Genomic DNA, 14,628 nt, shown 5'->3' with positions numbered 1-14,628 from the left:
ACTCAGTGGAATATTTGGGTTACCACTTGTCCCTGGCTGGCCTTACCATATCCTCAGAAAAAGTCAAGGCTATCTGTGACTGGCCTGAGCCCCAGAAGGTAAAGGACATTCAGTCCTTCCTGGGTTTTGTCAATTTCTATCACCAGTTCATCTTTAACTACTCAGACATAGTGGTACCTTTAACCTGGTTGACACACAAAGGTGCTCCCTGGAATTTTTCTGAGGAGTGCTGCTGGTCTTTCAATAAACTCAAGCAGGCCTTCACTACTGCCCTGGTCCTATCTCATTTCTCCCCAGATGCTCCTATTACTGTCAAGACTGATGTGTCTGACTATGCCATAGCTGGTATTTTGTCCATCACCAGTGATGATGGTCAAATCCAGCTGGTCACATTCTATTCTCACACCTTAACAGCCCCAGAGTTAAACTATGACACTCATGATAAGGAATTGCTCATGATCTTTGTGGCATTCTGGACATGGTGGCACTACCTAGAAGGATCTGCAGTACTGGTTGATGTTGTCACCAATCACAAGAACCTGGAGTACTTCTCCACCTTGAAGGTTTTAACCTGGCACCAGGCATGCTGGTCTGAGTTTTTGTCACAGTTCAATATGGTTATCTGGTTCAGACCCAGTAAACTCAGTGCTAAGCCTGACACCCTAACTAGATGATGGGACATCTACCCCAAAGAAAGGGATAGTGACTGCACCTGGGTCAACCCGCAGAACCTCAGACTGGTCTTCATGCAGGAACAACTGGCCACCTCCCTGTGCACCACCTACCTTGAGTACCTGGTCCTATGTGCTGTTGCACTGATGGATGTGGAGAGGTTACACAATGATATCCTCTCAGCCCTACCCTCAGACCTGGTCACCCAAGTCTGGTTCTCAGATACATCAGATTCCCAGTGGTCAGTTGATGACACTGGCTTCCTCTGGCTAGATGGAAGAATCTATGTACTGGACTTTAATGACCTTTGCCTTCACATCTTGAGGTTCAAACATGACCACCCCTTGTCTGGCCACTTTGGCCAAAATAGAACCTTAGAACTCATCCAGCATGAATATACCTGGCCCAGCCTAAGGACATTTGTCAAAGACTATGTCCAGTCTTGTACTACCTGTGCCTGGGCCAAGGTACCCTGCCATCAGCCTTATGGCCTACTCAAACAACTCCCCAGTGCCAGAGAAGCCATGGAATTCCATCTTGATGGATTTCATAGAGCAACTCCTGGCCTCAACCAGCTTTACTGCCATCCTCATCATGGTCAACTGGCTTTCAAAGCAAGCCATTTTCATACCTACTCATGACACCATCACAGCCCCTGAGCTCACCAAGCTCTTCTTGATGCACATATTCTCCAAGCATGGTGTACCAGCCCATGTAACCTCAGACCGGGGATCAGAGTTCATATCTCACTTCTTCTGGTCTCTAGGTAAAGCTCTAGACATGCATCTACATTTCACCTCCAGGTATCACCCAGAGGGGGATGGTCAGACAGAGCACACCAACCAGACCCTCAAACAATATCTCCAGGTCTACTGTAACTACCAACAGGATAACTGGGCCAATTTACTACCATTGGCTGAATTTGCTTACAACAATGCACCCAGTGCTACAACTGGGGTATCACCCTTCTTCACTAATAAGGGTTGCCACCCTAATATCTCAGTCTTCCCAGAGCACAATCTCACATCCAACTGGGCTTGCAATTACACAGTCAACTTAGATTCACTGTGCCAATACCTTCATGAGGAAATGGCTCTTGCCCAGCAACATTACCAAGGACTGGCAGATGCTAAGCACATGCCAGCCCTGGACTTCAAAGTGGTTGACAGTGTCTATGTAAAAGCCAAGTACTTCCAGTCAACCCAGCCCTCCAAGAAGTTGAGCAAGATGAACCTTGGGCCCTACCCCATAATAGCCCAGGCCAGTTCTCACTCATTCACCCTATGCTTACCAGACTCTATGCATGCTGTACACCCAGTTTTTCATGTATCTCAACTTGAACTGGCCATCCCAAATACCATACCTAGCTGGACTCAACCTCCACCCCCACCAGTAGATGTCAATGGCAACTTAGAATTTGAAGTAGCAGAGATACTCGATTCAAAGGTTGACTGGCACAGGAAGTGTTGGTTGCAGTACCTGGTCTGGTGGACTAGTTATGAGGGAACTGACAAAGAAACCACCTGGGTACTAGCAACAGAGTTGGACAATGCCTCAGAACTAGTTCAAGAGTATCATGACCAGCACCCAGACAAACCTGGTCCTTTCAGGAAATAGTCTAGAACTGGTCTCAAGTTTCTTTTCTCCTTATCTGTTCCACCTTATCCCACAGTTACCTTATCTTGATTTCCCTTACTTTTCTTCTGTTTGTTTTCTCTTTCATACCTTAGAACCAGAACCAGGTGTTGGCATTCACAAGTGTACAGGAAGAACAACACTACACTATGTGCACACAATGTTAGACCTGGGACCCAGAACTGGCACCAGTCTGGTCACCTGACTCAGACCAGGACCAGCTTTCCTCTTCTTCCTCCCTCAGCCCTGCCAGCTCTTCATTGAGCCCCTTGGCATCCTGGTCCTCCTCATCAGTGGTGTCCCAGTCTGAGGGCACATCCAGCACCAAAAACTCAAGATGCTCCTCAACATAAGTCTCATAGGACCAGGTGAACTGGTAGAAACTCCTCAAGGCTTCCTTTTGGACCATGGCTTGGCCAGCGATGTTGTCAGTGATGCACTCCACTGCCTTGATCAGGTGCTCCATTTGGTCACCAGTCACTGGACCAGCCTTGACCCTGGCACTGGTCTTCTTTGTCAATGGCCCCTTGCCCATGTCTTCTTCCTCATCACCTGCACCCTCAAGTACCTTGGCAGATGGGTGCCTCAACCTCTTCTTCTTCTCCCTGGTGCAAGGGGAGGTCATGTCTGCTTTTCTCTTGCCCTTGTCCATGACCAGACTGGCACCTGTACTGGTCTCACCTTCAACCAGCCACTGGCAATGCTCCTTGAGCTCATTGCACTGGTTGCAGGCCAGGCATTTCTTCTTGCCATCAGTGTTGCACAGACAGGTTGTGTCCGTCCAGGCACAATGAAGACACCTGGGAGGTGGTCAGCCAGTCAGCCACCAGTCACTTGGTCATTACTCACCAGGGGTTCATCACCTCCATGTTTGACCTGGTCCCACTCAAACCACCCACTAAGGCATCCACCCACTGGCTCTCCTCTGCTTTTCTGGCTTCTTCAGCCTTGCATGCAGCCTCTATCCTCTGCACCTCTGCCTCTGCACATGCCCTCTCTTCTTCAAGCCAGGCCTGCTCTTGTCTCTCAGCCTCCAACCAGGCCTCCTCAGCCAGCCAGGCATCTTCCTGCACCTTTGCCTTATGCCTCTTGTGCTCAGCCAGCTTGCCCCAGATGGCCTGGTTGTCATTGTCACTGCCCACTTGCAGCTCTTCACTTGTCACCTGGGTCAGGTTGGGCAGCAGATCTTGGTCATATGGTGTTCTGACTGGTGAGTAGACATGTTGAAGTGAGAAACCAAACCTGAGGTGGACTGGTCTTAAGTCCACCAGTTTTCAAGGTCAGACACAAGGTTTTTGTTCTCAGCATTGTCCTCATTGGAGCCTCATGGGCTCAGCTCCAAGAGGGGGATACTGTCATGACTGTGCCCAGACCACCCTAGACCAGCTCTACACTGGTCTCAACTGGTCTCACCCAACCCTTTCCCCAGTCCTGGCCTTAACCCTTCAACCCAGAAACATGTTAGTTTGTGAGGCACTGCTAGGTAGTGCCCAATCAAGTTGTTCACTCAGTTAGTACCAGGCTGGTGTAATACCTGGCCCAGCCACTGGTCCTGCCCTGGTTCCTGGTAATCCTTTGTTCATAGTCTTGCTTGATAACATCAGTAGACCACTTTGTGAGCTGGTAGTCCTAGGGAATCTGTTCAGTGCTGGACAGCTCTGGACAGCTCTGGCCAGCAAAAGTGATTTACTGATGAATATTCTTTGTAACACTACTTACCAATCTGTTTACCAATCATCACTGTACTGGCACAGACTGGTCTCCAGTGCTATGTTACACTTAGGTTACTTCTAGTATTTAAGCCATAGGATAATCTGTTTTAGCCTCAGTCTGAAATCAACTTAGTCTTGTCATAACCCAGTCCCCTCTGTCCTCTGTCTCCTACCTCTCAACCAGACTATGGCCCACACAAGGGAATAGCACTGCACCTTCAGTCACTAAGTCCAACAGTCCAACCCCCTTAGTATCTCATATTATCCTCTGACCCCCAACCAGACTCTGGGCTGGCTTTGGACCAGTACAGACCTGGACTTAACAGCAGTGCTTGTCACTTTGGTTGTACTCTGCCTGGTCTTGTCCCTGGTCTGCCCTGTCCCAGTCTCCATTACCTCAGTCATACTTTACTAATACCATTCTTACCAATTACCTTGGCAATCCTTGCAAGACCAGCATTACTGGTCTCCATACTATAGTTCTGTCTCTGGTATATAAACCCATAGTTACTTGACCTGTATTCCCTCAGTCTGAAATCAATTAAGTTCTATCTGAAAACCCCCACCTTGGCCTCAGACTCAGACTGTGACCCATGCAAGGGAATAGTGCTGTGTCCTCAGTTGCCAAGTCCAATCAGTCCACCCCCTGTACATGTACCTCTTCCCCTGATCCCAACCCCTCAGCCTTGCACCTGCTTTGGTCTCCAGTCTGGTCTCAACCTGGACATCATGAACTTGACATCCTGTTTATGCCTCTTGACCAGACTACAGCCCATGCAAGGGAATAGTGCTGCTCCTCAGTTGCTAAGTCCAATTAGTCCAACCTTCTAGTATCTCATCTCCCCCCTGACCCCCAACTGGACTCTGGACCAGCTTTGGACTGGTGATGAACTGGACTTAACAACCTTGGTGAGGCATGGAGATGTGTCAAGAGGTTTGGAGGAGCATGGGAATGCATTGGAAGAGGGCAGAGAAAGGTTCCCAGGGTGTGGAGGAGGGTGGAGTAGATGTTAGGGGCTTATGCTGATGTCATGGTCATGACAACAGTAAGCAAAGGTCAGATGAGAGGACCAGACTAAATATCACACAAACATCAGAAAATAGACCAGAGTTATGTCTTGGGGACCCAGACATGGACCTGGGAGGACTGGGGTGGAGTAGTGCAAGGCCAAGAGGCCAGAGTGGACTGGAGATAGGGGTAAAGTTCCAGACTTGAGTTATCTACATTAGAGTTAGGGGTACTTAGGGCCAGAGTTGAATGATTTAAGCTGGAGTAGGTCCAGACTTGAACAGAGACAGGGGCTAGGGGTCCAGACTGGACCAAGCTTGAATCCAAGAGTCACATATGTGACATCAGGGCTCAGATGCAGGTGGGGCATAGATGTAGGATATACCAACCTGGTCACCAATTACTCATAACTTTACTTCCCTTCACTCCATATTGAAAATCAACATAAGCAACTGATTACTGATCTCCTTTCCTAATCTGTCTCCCCTTGCCCCGAATTGCCCACAACCCCCAATTTGCCTTCACCATGACCCTAGGATCAAAGTCTGCAACCTCCCACTTTTCACTTCCAAACACATTTATGCCAGGATTTATCACCCATTCGAATTCTCCTGCAACATTTGGAGCTATTTCCAAGGAGCGAACATCTCTTTCCATGTCTGCTGGCGAAAAACCGGTGACGATGATACTGCAACGACTTGTCAAAAGCACAGGAACAACTGGACCCCACTCTGTAGGCGATGCAATCTGCAGAAGAGGTGTACCATCGAGTTGTGACATTGACCTCATGGAGGGGAATCCAAATCCTGGTGAAAAGATGAAGAAAACATCGGCGTATGGGTCGAACGTCTCTGCAAAGTGCTGGTGAACCTCTGCGTAATTTGCTTGAATTCCCGTGATCGTGAGTTGCGAAGTGTAGGGAATTGTGTAAGACGGAAATCCGTAGAGCTGGATGGAGGAACGGGTACGTTTGAGCCGTGCTATTGGCTTTGGTGTCGGGGGCACGTAAATATTTGGAACGTATAGGGAGTGTGACTCGTTGCACTCCCCACGCAGCTCAGCTGTACCGCTCGCCGAGGACTTGGCATTCCGGGCAACAGCTTCATCCGCTGGTTTTGGAAGCGAAACTTGAGGTCCAATGAAAAAAAGGTGAAAATGGCATGAGGGGAACAGCATGGAGAGTTGCTCCCAAACATGAGGAGGCAATGAGGATTCTGCGCGTGCACCGAGGATGAAAACCCTTATTTGAGGTTTAGCAGCCCCTGCCTCCTCTGTGTCAGGAGCTCCGGGTGGCACATGAAGTGTTGTACGCAACGCTGCAAGATATCCTCATTCAGAATGGTGAACAAATACATGGATGAGGCTTACCAGCCAAAGACCTGCTGCCTTCAAGTGTGACACGGCGGTTGTTGAGTGTTAATCCACTGTTTTGATGGAGCACAGACCCTATAGTGAGAGGGTAGGTAAGTAACTTGCTAGCATGCCTCCTCGATCTTTCGGTGTCCATGGACGGGAAGCCGCGAGTGTACCAGAATAAGTCCCAATTGGCAAAGGAAATTGCTTCCTCGTACGCCTGCGGCCCTTTCCAAACCACAAGTGAACTTCGAGATGGCCCGGAATACCAGCCGCACGCACCTGGCAATTGAAATTCCCGCATCTTTCTCCCCCTCCTAAGGTCATGCTCATCTTCGTTCACTTCCCGTAGACGTGAACAATATTTCTTGTGTTCTTTGTCCACTTGCCAGTGTTCCTCCGAGCAATGTGACGGCCACCCGCAATCCGGACACTCGAATTTTACCCGCGATGGCAGCTCTCCAGCGTGCTTCGGGTGGGAAGTACAGACACTGCACAAAGCAAGGGACTGAATTGCTTCTCCTCTTGCACGGACTTCAGGAAAAGGCGACTTCGAGAAAGGATGAAACAGGTCGTTGTCACTGAGGACAGGAAGTGGCTCGGGCTTAGGCTTTGGATTCCGAAATATGTTGAGGAACGACCTATACTTCTCAGCGCCTGGGCGACCAATATTGTAAACAGGAAGGTGCCCGGAACGTCTGAGGGAGGGCAACCGCACTGAACGGGCGAACATTGAATATTGAACGATCGGCGTAATGCAAAGTTAAAATGTATTGTATCGGAGTCCGACGGTGGCGAGCCTAAAACGGGACGAGCAAGTCGAGTGTAGAGCTACATACATACGTAACTCATCAACACACCATGGCAAGCAGAACAGCATCGATCTCGAGAAACACCAACGAAACACAAATCACAGTCACCATCAATCTTGACTGCACTCCCGGGTCAGGCAACACTCAGACAATTGACATATCCACTGGTATAGGATTCCTCGACCATGTAAGCTATATGTTCATGGTCATGCTCCCAAGTCGTGATCCTACTCCCTACACAGATGTACCATGCCTTAGCTAAACATAGCGGGCTCTCTTTGACGATGAACTGTAAAGGTGACCTCTGGGTCGACGACCACCACACAGCAGATGAGTATCCATCATTTCCACACCAATAAATTACCCGTGCCGACACTTGGGTATTCACAGGACAGCGCGATCGCCCTTGGAACTGCCTTCAAGCAGGCACTCGGCGAAGTTCGTGGGATACGTCGTTACGGAACGGGTTTTGCTCCCCTTGATGAAGTGCGATGCAACTTTTCATCACTAGAATTGATACAAACCAACGACGTGGACTTAGGCACTATCGAGGGCGGTGATTGATATCTGCTCCCGTCCTTACTGTGTTACAGATCTCGGTTTGCGACGGGAAAAGATTGGCGACCTATCGACAGAGATGGTGCCCCACGTTTTTTACTCATTCGCAATGGCGGCTGGCGTTACTCTTCATGTTGACGTGCTTAGGGGAGAAAACGACCACCATCGGTATGAAAAACCTTACCCCTACATTACCAACCTTGCTCAGCAATTCCGTAGGTGTGAATCAGCTTTCAAGGCGCTTGCTTTGGCTATCAAACAAGCAATTGAACGTAATGGCGGCAATGATGTTCCTAGTACCAAGGGTGTTCTCTGATATCCACTAGCGTTTATCTTGACATAGAGCCTCAGAAGAGCCAAAGCCTTGCCTTCGCCGATAGTACGTCGAAAGCAGACGTTGACATATACAAAACGAGTACAAACCATTACAAAAGTGTCTGTATAGCGTCTGGGACGAACTCCCAAGTCATCAGGACCAAAATACGCATCTTTCTTCTTGTGGCGGATTCAACTGCAGGGTAAAGCGTCAGCACAACACCGTCAAGAGGTTAAAAATCATGTTCACCTTGGAGTTCTTGGAGCACTTGAAGGCCTTTGCGAACTCCGGGATGTTGTAAACGGTGCCATCCGTGCGGTACCGGTTTGGGGAATGCGGATCGGAACGAACCCTTTGCACCTATAAATCATAACACGTTTAGTCTTCACCAGTAAACGAACATAGCATACGCACAGCATCAGCATGCCTATTATTCATTGCCCATGTTTGAGCAAAGGATATGAAAAAGAGCTGATCTCTGCGCGTGTATTTGGTGAGTGCATGGGAAGGTAATAATAAAACAAGTCCTCAATACCTTGTGTATTTCAATCCTGGCAGAAGATACTCGTGTCCAGCGTCATACGAATCTTCGTATTGAGCTTTCCAAGCTCGATAGGCCTGCACGAGGCCAGAATCCCCGATATTCTCCCCGGCAGTCCTCCAATTGAAGTCAACAACCTGATCGTATCCCTTGACTCGTGAGAATACAAACTTACAAGTTGCCCTAGGGGCCCCAGGAGGGTTAGTGGGTAACTGGAAGGTGCAATTCTGGGAGTACTTACGTTGACATGCACAACGCCCCCTTTACCATCGTCCACAGTATATTCTGATCAATGACGTTAAGAGATTCACTGCAAGATCCGTCGACGTAAACCTTACTGGAGTACTGCGCGATAATGCAATCTTGCCGAATTTGATACGCGTCGCTAGTTTGGCGAGTCCACCATTCTTCGAGTTTACCTTGCTGATTGTAGAGGCGACCAGCAGAATCGAAAGCATGCTGTGGAAATAGGTGAGTCACATAGAAGTACAGCGCAAGGAACACGAACCGTAAGCTCGTGTGCGGCAACCATGCCAAACGATCCGTAGGAAAGGTAACCTGGCCTGATGTTTTGTTGAGTATATCAGATCAAGCGCGCCGCACCAAAGACCCACCAGCCATAAGAAAAGAAAGGTGGTTGCAGAATGCCCGCAGGGAACACGATCTATCAGACCGTAAGCATATTAGGGGATGCCGCGTGCCAGATCGTACGTACTTCGTTACCCGTTGGGTTGTAGTAGGCGTTCACAGTTGCCGGAGTCATTTCCCATTCGTCCAGGTTTCTTCGTTTGCCAAGCTTCTGCCACATCTTGTATACATCCGAAGCGCTTGTCAGTGAATGATATGTGAGTACATAGCTTAGTGGCCGAAGAAAAAAACTGACGCAGCACTCAGCATGTTCTCGAAGAAAGTATCCTCGTGAATCTTGACGAGTGTGTAGTAGCTTACAAGAGAACGAGGGTCCCGAGTGTCTGGTGAAAGAGGAAACCCGATTTTTCTGCGGATCGCTTCGGCCTTCTCCCGCGCCTTTCGAGCCGACTCCTCGTCCATCCAGTCGATGCGCTCCAGGGACCGCTCAAATGCATAAACGATGTCTAGTAGATAAGCCTTTTCTGACTACTACGATCGCAAAACTTCACTTACTGTGAATGACTTCAGACGCTTTTCCTCTTGAGTCTCCGGGGAATGTTGCATTAACGAAGTATCTTCCAGTGGCGAAACCCATAGCTGATTCGACCCTGCGCAAGCAGAACTCCGTCCTTTCACCTATTGCTCCAGGACGGAGACCGTCCAGGTTCTCTCGCAACTGCCTGACTGCCTTCCAAGCTTCAGTTGTTGTACCCAAATTAGGGGCGTACTCCAACGCAGCCCTGATAACGAGATACGCTTCAATGACATCCGGATGAGTGCGCTTCAGTATCTCAGACAGGGAAGAAGGATATGGCTTATATGTAACGATGACACGGCTGGGGAAGAAACGAGGGGTGAATGTGGCAAAATAGTCGGGGAAGTTTATTTGCGGTAGGGCAGCCTTTAGCGCGTTGATATTGGTGGGGTTATAGGTACCAAAAGGGTCTTGTTGCAACTTATCACTGGAGGAACGTGAGTGCTCGTACATGTCATGAAAGAAAGAGGACTCACAGATCCAAAGTTGCCTCTGCAATGTCACTCTCGAACCTAACAACTTGCTGTGAAAGCTCATGTGCTCGGAAGAACGGATCCTGTGTTGGCTTGCGATCATGGCCGTTGTTGCTATCATCTTCATCATCGTCCCACGGCGGCCATGGCCAAGGAGGCCAAACGCGCTCGCTATCTTCCAGTTCTTCTGCTTGAAGAATGACAGATGGTTGACTGGCATCTTCCGAGGTATTTACGATTTCATCATCACGAAGGGCGACCAGTAAGCGTTCGATCACATCCTGGTAGACACTGAGGACAGCTTGGTCCTTTATAGTACTCCTGAAGCCTCATAAGTCAATGCAGAACATGATGCCTGTCGTCCAAAGTACCTTTGAAGGGAGACCCAGGGTTGCTTGGCTGAACCACAGGGTCATTTCATTTGGATCGACGGCAGCATCACCATCCACATAGAACTCGAAGAGAGCGTCAACGCCTGGCATGGAAATAAAATAAACTGGCTACCGGTCGTATTAGAAATGATGCTCACCCCTGGAGTGCATGTATCCAAGCGCATTCGACAAACCAGATCTAGGGTTTGTGAGAACGTGATTTGAACTCTGCCCCCTGTATATTCTCCGTATATTGTTCACGAAGCGTTGCAAAGGAAGGTCGCCAAGGTAATCAAGCTTCACCTCGTCCATGCACGACGCATACAACCCACGTAGCTTAGAGAGTAGTTGGTCGTCCCAGGAATTGTCATAAGACTCGGTATCGACCTCGAGCACCTGTTGGATCACCTGCCAGTTCTTCTCCGCGAGCAGGGAGAAGGTACTGATGCTGCCTTTATCGCCCGGTACCGGATGCGTCGCGATCCAGCCACCGTCTGCGAGTGTGTTCAATGCGGTAAGTACATGGGAGACACGTGATTGACTTACTAGCGAAGTCATACAAGCTCTCGCAAGGATCATGGGAGGTATCAATGCCAGAAAGGATTGACTGCAGAGAGAATGATGCATTCAGGAGTCAAGCAGGATTCCTGGAGCCCTGGTCAGCGCAACTCCAGGAGGGACGCATCATCGTTCGCACCTTAGAAGGCGGGGATGGAGCTTCTGGGGGACCAGTGGGTTCGGGACCGACGATAACCGTGCGTGTCTTAGTGTCAGTGGTTGTGTACGTGGAGATAGAGGTATAAACAGCTGTAGTGGTTGCTGTCTTAGTCGCAGTCTCTGTGAGGGTTGTGATATCAAAAATAGTGGAAAAAGCGGTGGATACTGCAGTGGTGGTAGTTGCAGTGAACACGGTGGAAGCGCCGCGTGTAGTGGTACGTATGACGGTCTGAGTTTCTGTTTCGGTATGCGTACCATTACCTGGAGCAGGACCACCGCCACCGCCTCTCAGATTGAGTTTGTGCTGTGCACCAGCGAACAGCCCAATGAACACGGAGCTTATGAGAAGGAGGACGAGGACTTCGACTAGCAGAATCTTCGTAAGACTGGTGAGGGGCTCCTGCACCACGTCGGCCAAGCGATTCGAGACAGAGCGGTGTGGTGAGCGTCGCCCAGCACTACCCTCCCTATCTCTGTCTCCGTCGTGGTCGTGATTCCCATCGGCAATGAGAGGGGCAGCTTCTGCGAAGGAGTTGGAGGGAAGGCGAGATAAGTCATTAGGATGACTTACCGTGATCACTGGACGGTCCGGGGCTGCGTGGCTCGTTGCCAGTCATAACTGACGGCGATGAAAGTGTTTGGTACGGGTCGTTCCAGGGTGTGTACGAGTCCCTGCTGGCTTAAGTATTATATGCTGCGACACCGAAAGCGTGCCCGTCGTACGTTCTCCACGCGGCCCCAGAGAAGCGAACAGCAACAGCACCCTTTGCATAGCCGGTGAGTCACGTGGACATGACGCGTCATTAAGGGAATTTCAATTTGGGTACACTGATAATCAAGCCATGGTGTATCTGGCCCCTCCCCACCTCGCATCCGCGGCACGGCCGTCGTACGGGGAAGCGTATTCCAACATCCTAGCACGGCACCGGCGCTCCCCACTCACCTCCGCCTCATCCGTCATCCTTCTAGTGGCACCCGATGTCGATGCTCTCTGCGCAGCCAGGATGCTCGCTGAGCTCCTCTCTCAGGACGATGTCATGCACAGAATCATCCCCGTATCGGGCATCGCAGAGCTAGAAGCCATGAAAGATGAGCTGGCTACATACAACGAGGTGTGTCTGCAACCTCACATCTTCCCTTGGCTGATCCCATGTAGCTGCACACCCTCATCCTCTTCAACATGGGTGCCATCTTGGACTTGCCTTCCCCTACATGGTTTGGTGAATTCAGCACAAAGCTGACAGTTCACGTCATCGACTCTAATAGACCGCAGAACTTGGGCAGCCTGTTCGGTGGCGGTGACATCGGCGACCGCATTGTAATTTGGGACGATGGCGAGGCAGAAAACATGGAAGAAGAAAGGAAGGCTTGGGAAGCTCTAGAGGCAGGCATTCAATACATTCGCCGCTCCCCACATTTTGATAAATCGCCACAGTATGAACCAGATCCCGACTCTGACGAGGATTCTTTTTCCAGCTCAGAAGATGAAATGCCCTTCGACAGCCAAGATGATGTCAGCGAATCGTCCCGCAAACGCAAGCTTCCAATAGATAGCGCTCGTAGCAGGGCAAAACGGCAAAAGGTAAATGAACGACATCCTTCTGTTGGGTCTAATAGTCTCTCTATGTCCTCTTCTCCAGCCGAATCAAATGTCTCGAGATCAGCGATCACATTATCAATCAGTAGTAGACAAACATTACACCCGCGGGTCGTGGTACTCACAAAGCGCATCCGCTACCATATTCATCCTCGCCACAGTCCTCGAGCGCGCCGATCGTGATCTCTTATGGTATGTCCTCCTTCACATTTGTACAAAATGCTGCCATACCATTCAGGCTGGCTATTCTCGGCCTCACGTATCAGTACACGTCTTCTCGCATATCCCGCGATACTTACGAGAAGTTCCACTCCGTTTATCACGATGAAGTAATTCGCCTGAATCCCTTGCCACCAAGCACCAAAACCACTGCCGATGCCATCACTGCACTCAGCCCTGACGACCACTCCATACGTGCAACGGAAGAGTTCAGGTTCACTCTCTTCCGCCACTGGACACTATATGATGCCATGTTTCACTCAAGTTACGTGGCCGGCAAATTGGGTATTTGGAAGGAACGGGGCCGCAAACGTTTAACTGGTCTCCTTGCTAAAATGGGGTTAGTTGCTTGAAATACGTTCCAAAATCCCTCTCTGATCCTGCTGGACACTCCTAGTTTCTCGATCCCTCAGACCCAACAGCCATATACCCACATGGATCTCGACCTCAAGCACCAGCTCCGCGTGAAACTCGATGCTATTGCACCGGAATATGGCCTTGTTGAACTCACTTATCCATCCTTTATTCGTTGCTTTGGTTACCGTGCACCCCCACTTAGCGCAGCCGACGCGGTAGAAGCAATCAGTGCCTTACTCGACGTCGCAGGCGGGGTCCGGATAGAAGTGGAGGTAGAAGGCGCCAGGCATGGTGGAGAGTGGTTTGGAAGTGGACATGTGTGGAAAACAGGGCGACCTGATGTCAATGACTCTGCAAAAGTGCTGCCAGGCGAAAATGGTGGTGCTCACGGCGACGGAGGCGAAGATGGATCAGTTGCAGAGGAACGCACAGAGGTGCCCTGGTGGATGAAGAATTTCTGGGCGGCCTATGACGCACTCACCGAGTACGTACCCCTTACGATCTATAACAGGTAGACTTAACAACCCCGTGCAGCATTGTCTCTCTACGAGATGCTCTGTCCCTATCCATGTCCCTCCACCGTGCTATCATTCGCCAAGGGACAACGATAATCGATAAGCAGGACATCCGCACGATGCGATCGCACCGCGTAGTTGTTCTTTCGCAAGGACCCGATCTTGCCCTCTTCGCCCATCCCGGAGTTCTATCGCGTCTGGCATACTGGCTTATCGATGCCCTTCGAGACAAACTTCCAGGCACGAAGTTCACACATGGAAAGAAAAGTCTCCCGTTCATCCTGGCATGTTTAAACGAATCAACCTCGACATATATCGTCGTAGGCGTCATGGGTGCACTCGAGTTCGGAGATGTCAGGAAGAAGTGGGTGTTCGCTATTATACCAGTGTACGAGACTAAGATCACCACCGAATCAGTGAATTTGGTCTAGCATTCATCAATGCCAAGGATCGCTGCAACGCCCGCTCATCTCATAATTCATTTAACACAAGTGTACTCGAAGTTGACCGTGAAGATCTGAAAATGTTTCTGGAAGCCTTGTGTGAGGTTGGAGAAGGGTATTAGAGTGACTTTGAGACACACCGAGTTATGCCAACTTAGATGAG

General features: G+C 49.9%; 4 protein-coding genes across 4 annotated transcripts; 2 read left to right on the top strand and 2 right to left on the bottom strand.

Annotated features, from left to right (window-relative positions):
- Nucleotides 1–5,267: 5,267 nt before the first annotated feature.
- On the bottom strand, nt 5,268–7,180 carry F5J12DRAFT_925876 (zinc-finger of mitochondrial splicing suppressor 51-domain-containing protein). Its single transcript, XM_051749373.1, has 3 exons — nt 6,664–7,180; nt 6,397–6,609; nt 5,268–6,344 (listed from the first exon to the last, which is right to left on the bottom strand). Exons 1-3 carry the CDS (start codon nt 7,112–7,114, stop codon nt 5,485–5,487), a joined length of 1,524 nt encoding a protein of 507 aa, XP_051602580.1. The 5' UTR covers nt 7,115–7,180; the 3' UTR covers nt 5,268–5,484.
- Nucleotides 7,181–7,242: 62 nt separating this feature from the next.
- Nucleotides 7,243–8,067, top strand: F5J12DRAFT_904161 (IGPD-domain-containing protein; the record flags this gene model as incomplete). The annotated part of the gene is made up of 5 exons (XM_051748493.1): nt 7,243–7,380; nt 7,436–7,527; nt 7,589–7,679; nt 7,735–7,919; nt 7,971–8,067. The coding sequence occupies 5 exons, from the start codon at nt 7,243–7,245 to the stop codon at nt 8,065–8,067; spliced, it is 603 nt and encodes a 200-aa protein (XP_051602579.1).
- Nucleotides 8,068–8,220: 153 nt separating this feature from the next.
- On the bottom strand, nt 8,221–11,951 carry F5J12DRAFT_890043 (Metalloprotease; the record flags this gene model as incomplete). Its single annotated transcript, XM_051747376.1, has 18 exons — nt 8,221–8,262; nt 8,317–8,427; nt 8,482–8,545; nt 8,603–8,725; nt 8,784–8,791; nt 8,850–8,893; nt 8,947–9,067; nt 9,117–9,171; nt 9,223–9,272; nt 9,324–9,435; nt 9,492–9,702; nt 9,752–10,200; nt 10,250–10,554; nt 10,618–10,721; nt 10,776–11,111; nt 11,164–11,224; nt 11,315–11,856; nt 11,906–11,951. 18 exons carry the CDS (start codon nt 11,949–11,951, stop codon nt 8,221–8,223), a joined length of 2,784 nt encoding a protein of 927 aa, XP_051602578.1.
- A 225-nt stretch (nt 11,952–12,176) lies between these two features.
- On the top strand, nt 12,177–14,587 carry F5J12DRAFT_716507 (CDC45 family; the record flags this gene model as incomplete). The annotated part of the gene is made up of 7 exons (XM_051741013.1): nt 12,177–12,446; nt 12,491–12,937; nt 12,975–13,123; nt 13,170–13,490; nt 13,548–13,991; nt 14,042–14,386; nt 14,440–14,587. 7 exons carry the CDS (start codon nt 12,177–12,179, stop codon nt 14,585–14,587), a joined length of 2,124 nt encoding a protein of 707 aa, XP_051602577.1.
- Nucleotides 14,588–14,628: the final 41 nt, after the last annotated feature.

Source organism: Pisolithus orientalis (genome assembly GCF_024613125.1).
Source record: "Pisolithus orientalis strain OTSU chromosome Unknown F5J12scaffold_6, whole genome shotgun sequence".
NCBI classification, from domain to species: Eukaryota; Fungi; Basidiomycota; class Agaricomycetes; order Boletales; family Pisolithaceae; genus Pisolithus; species Pisolithus orientalis.
This window is presented reverse-complemented; position numbering and strand designations above follow the sequence as displayed.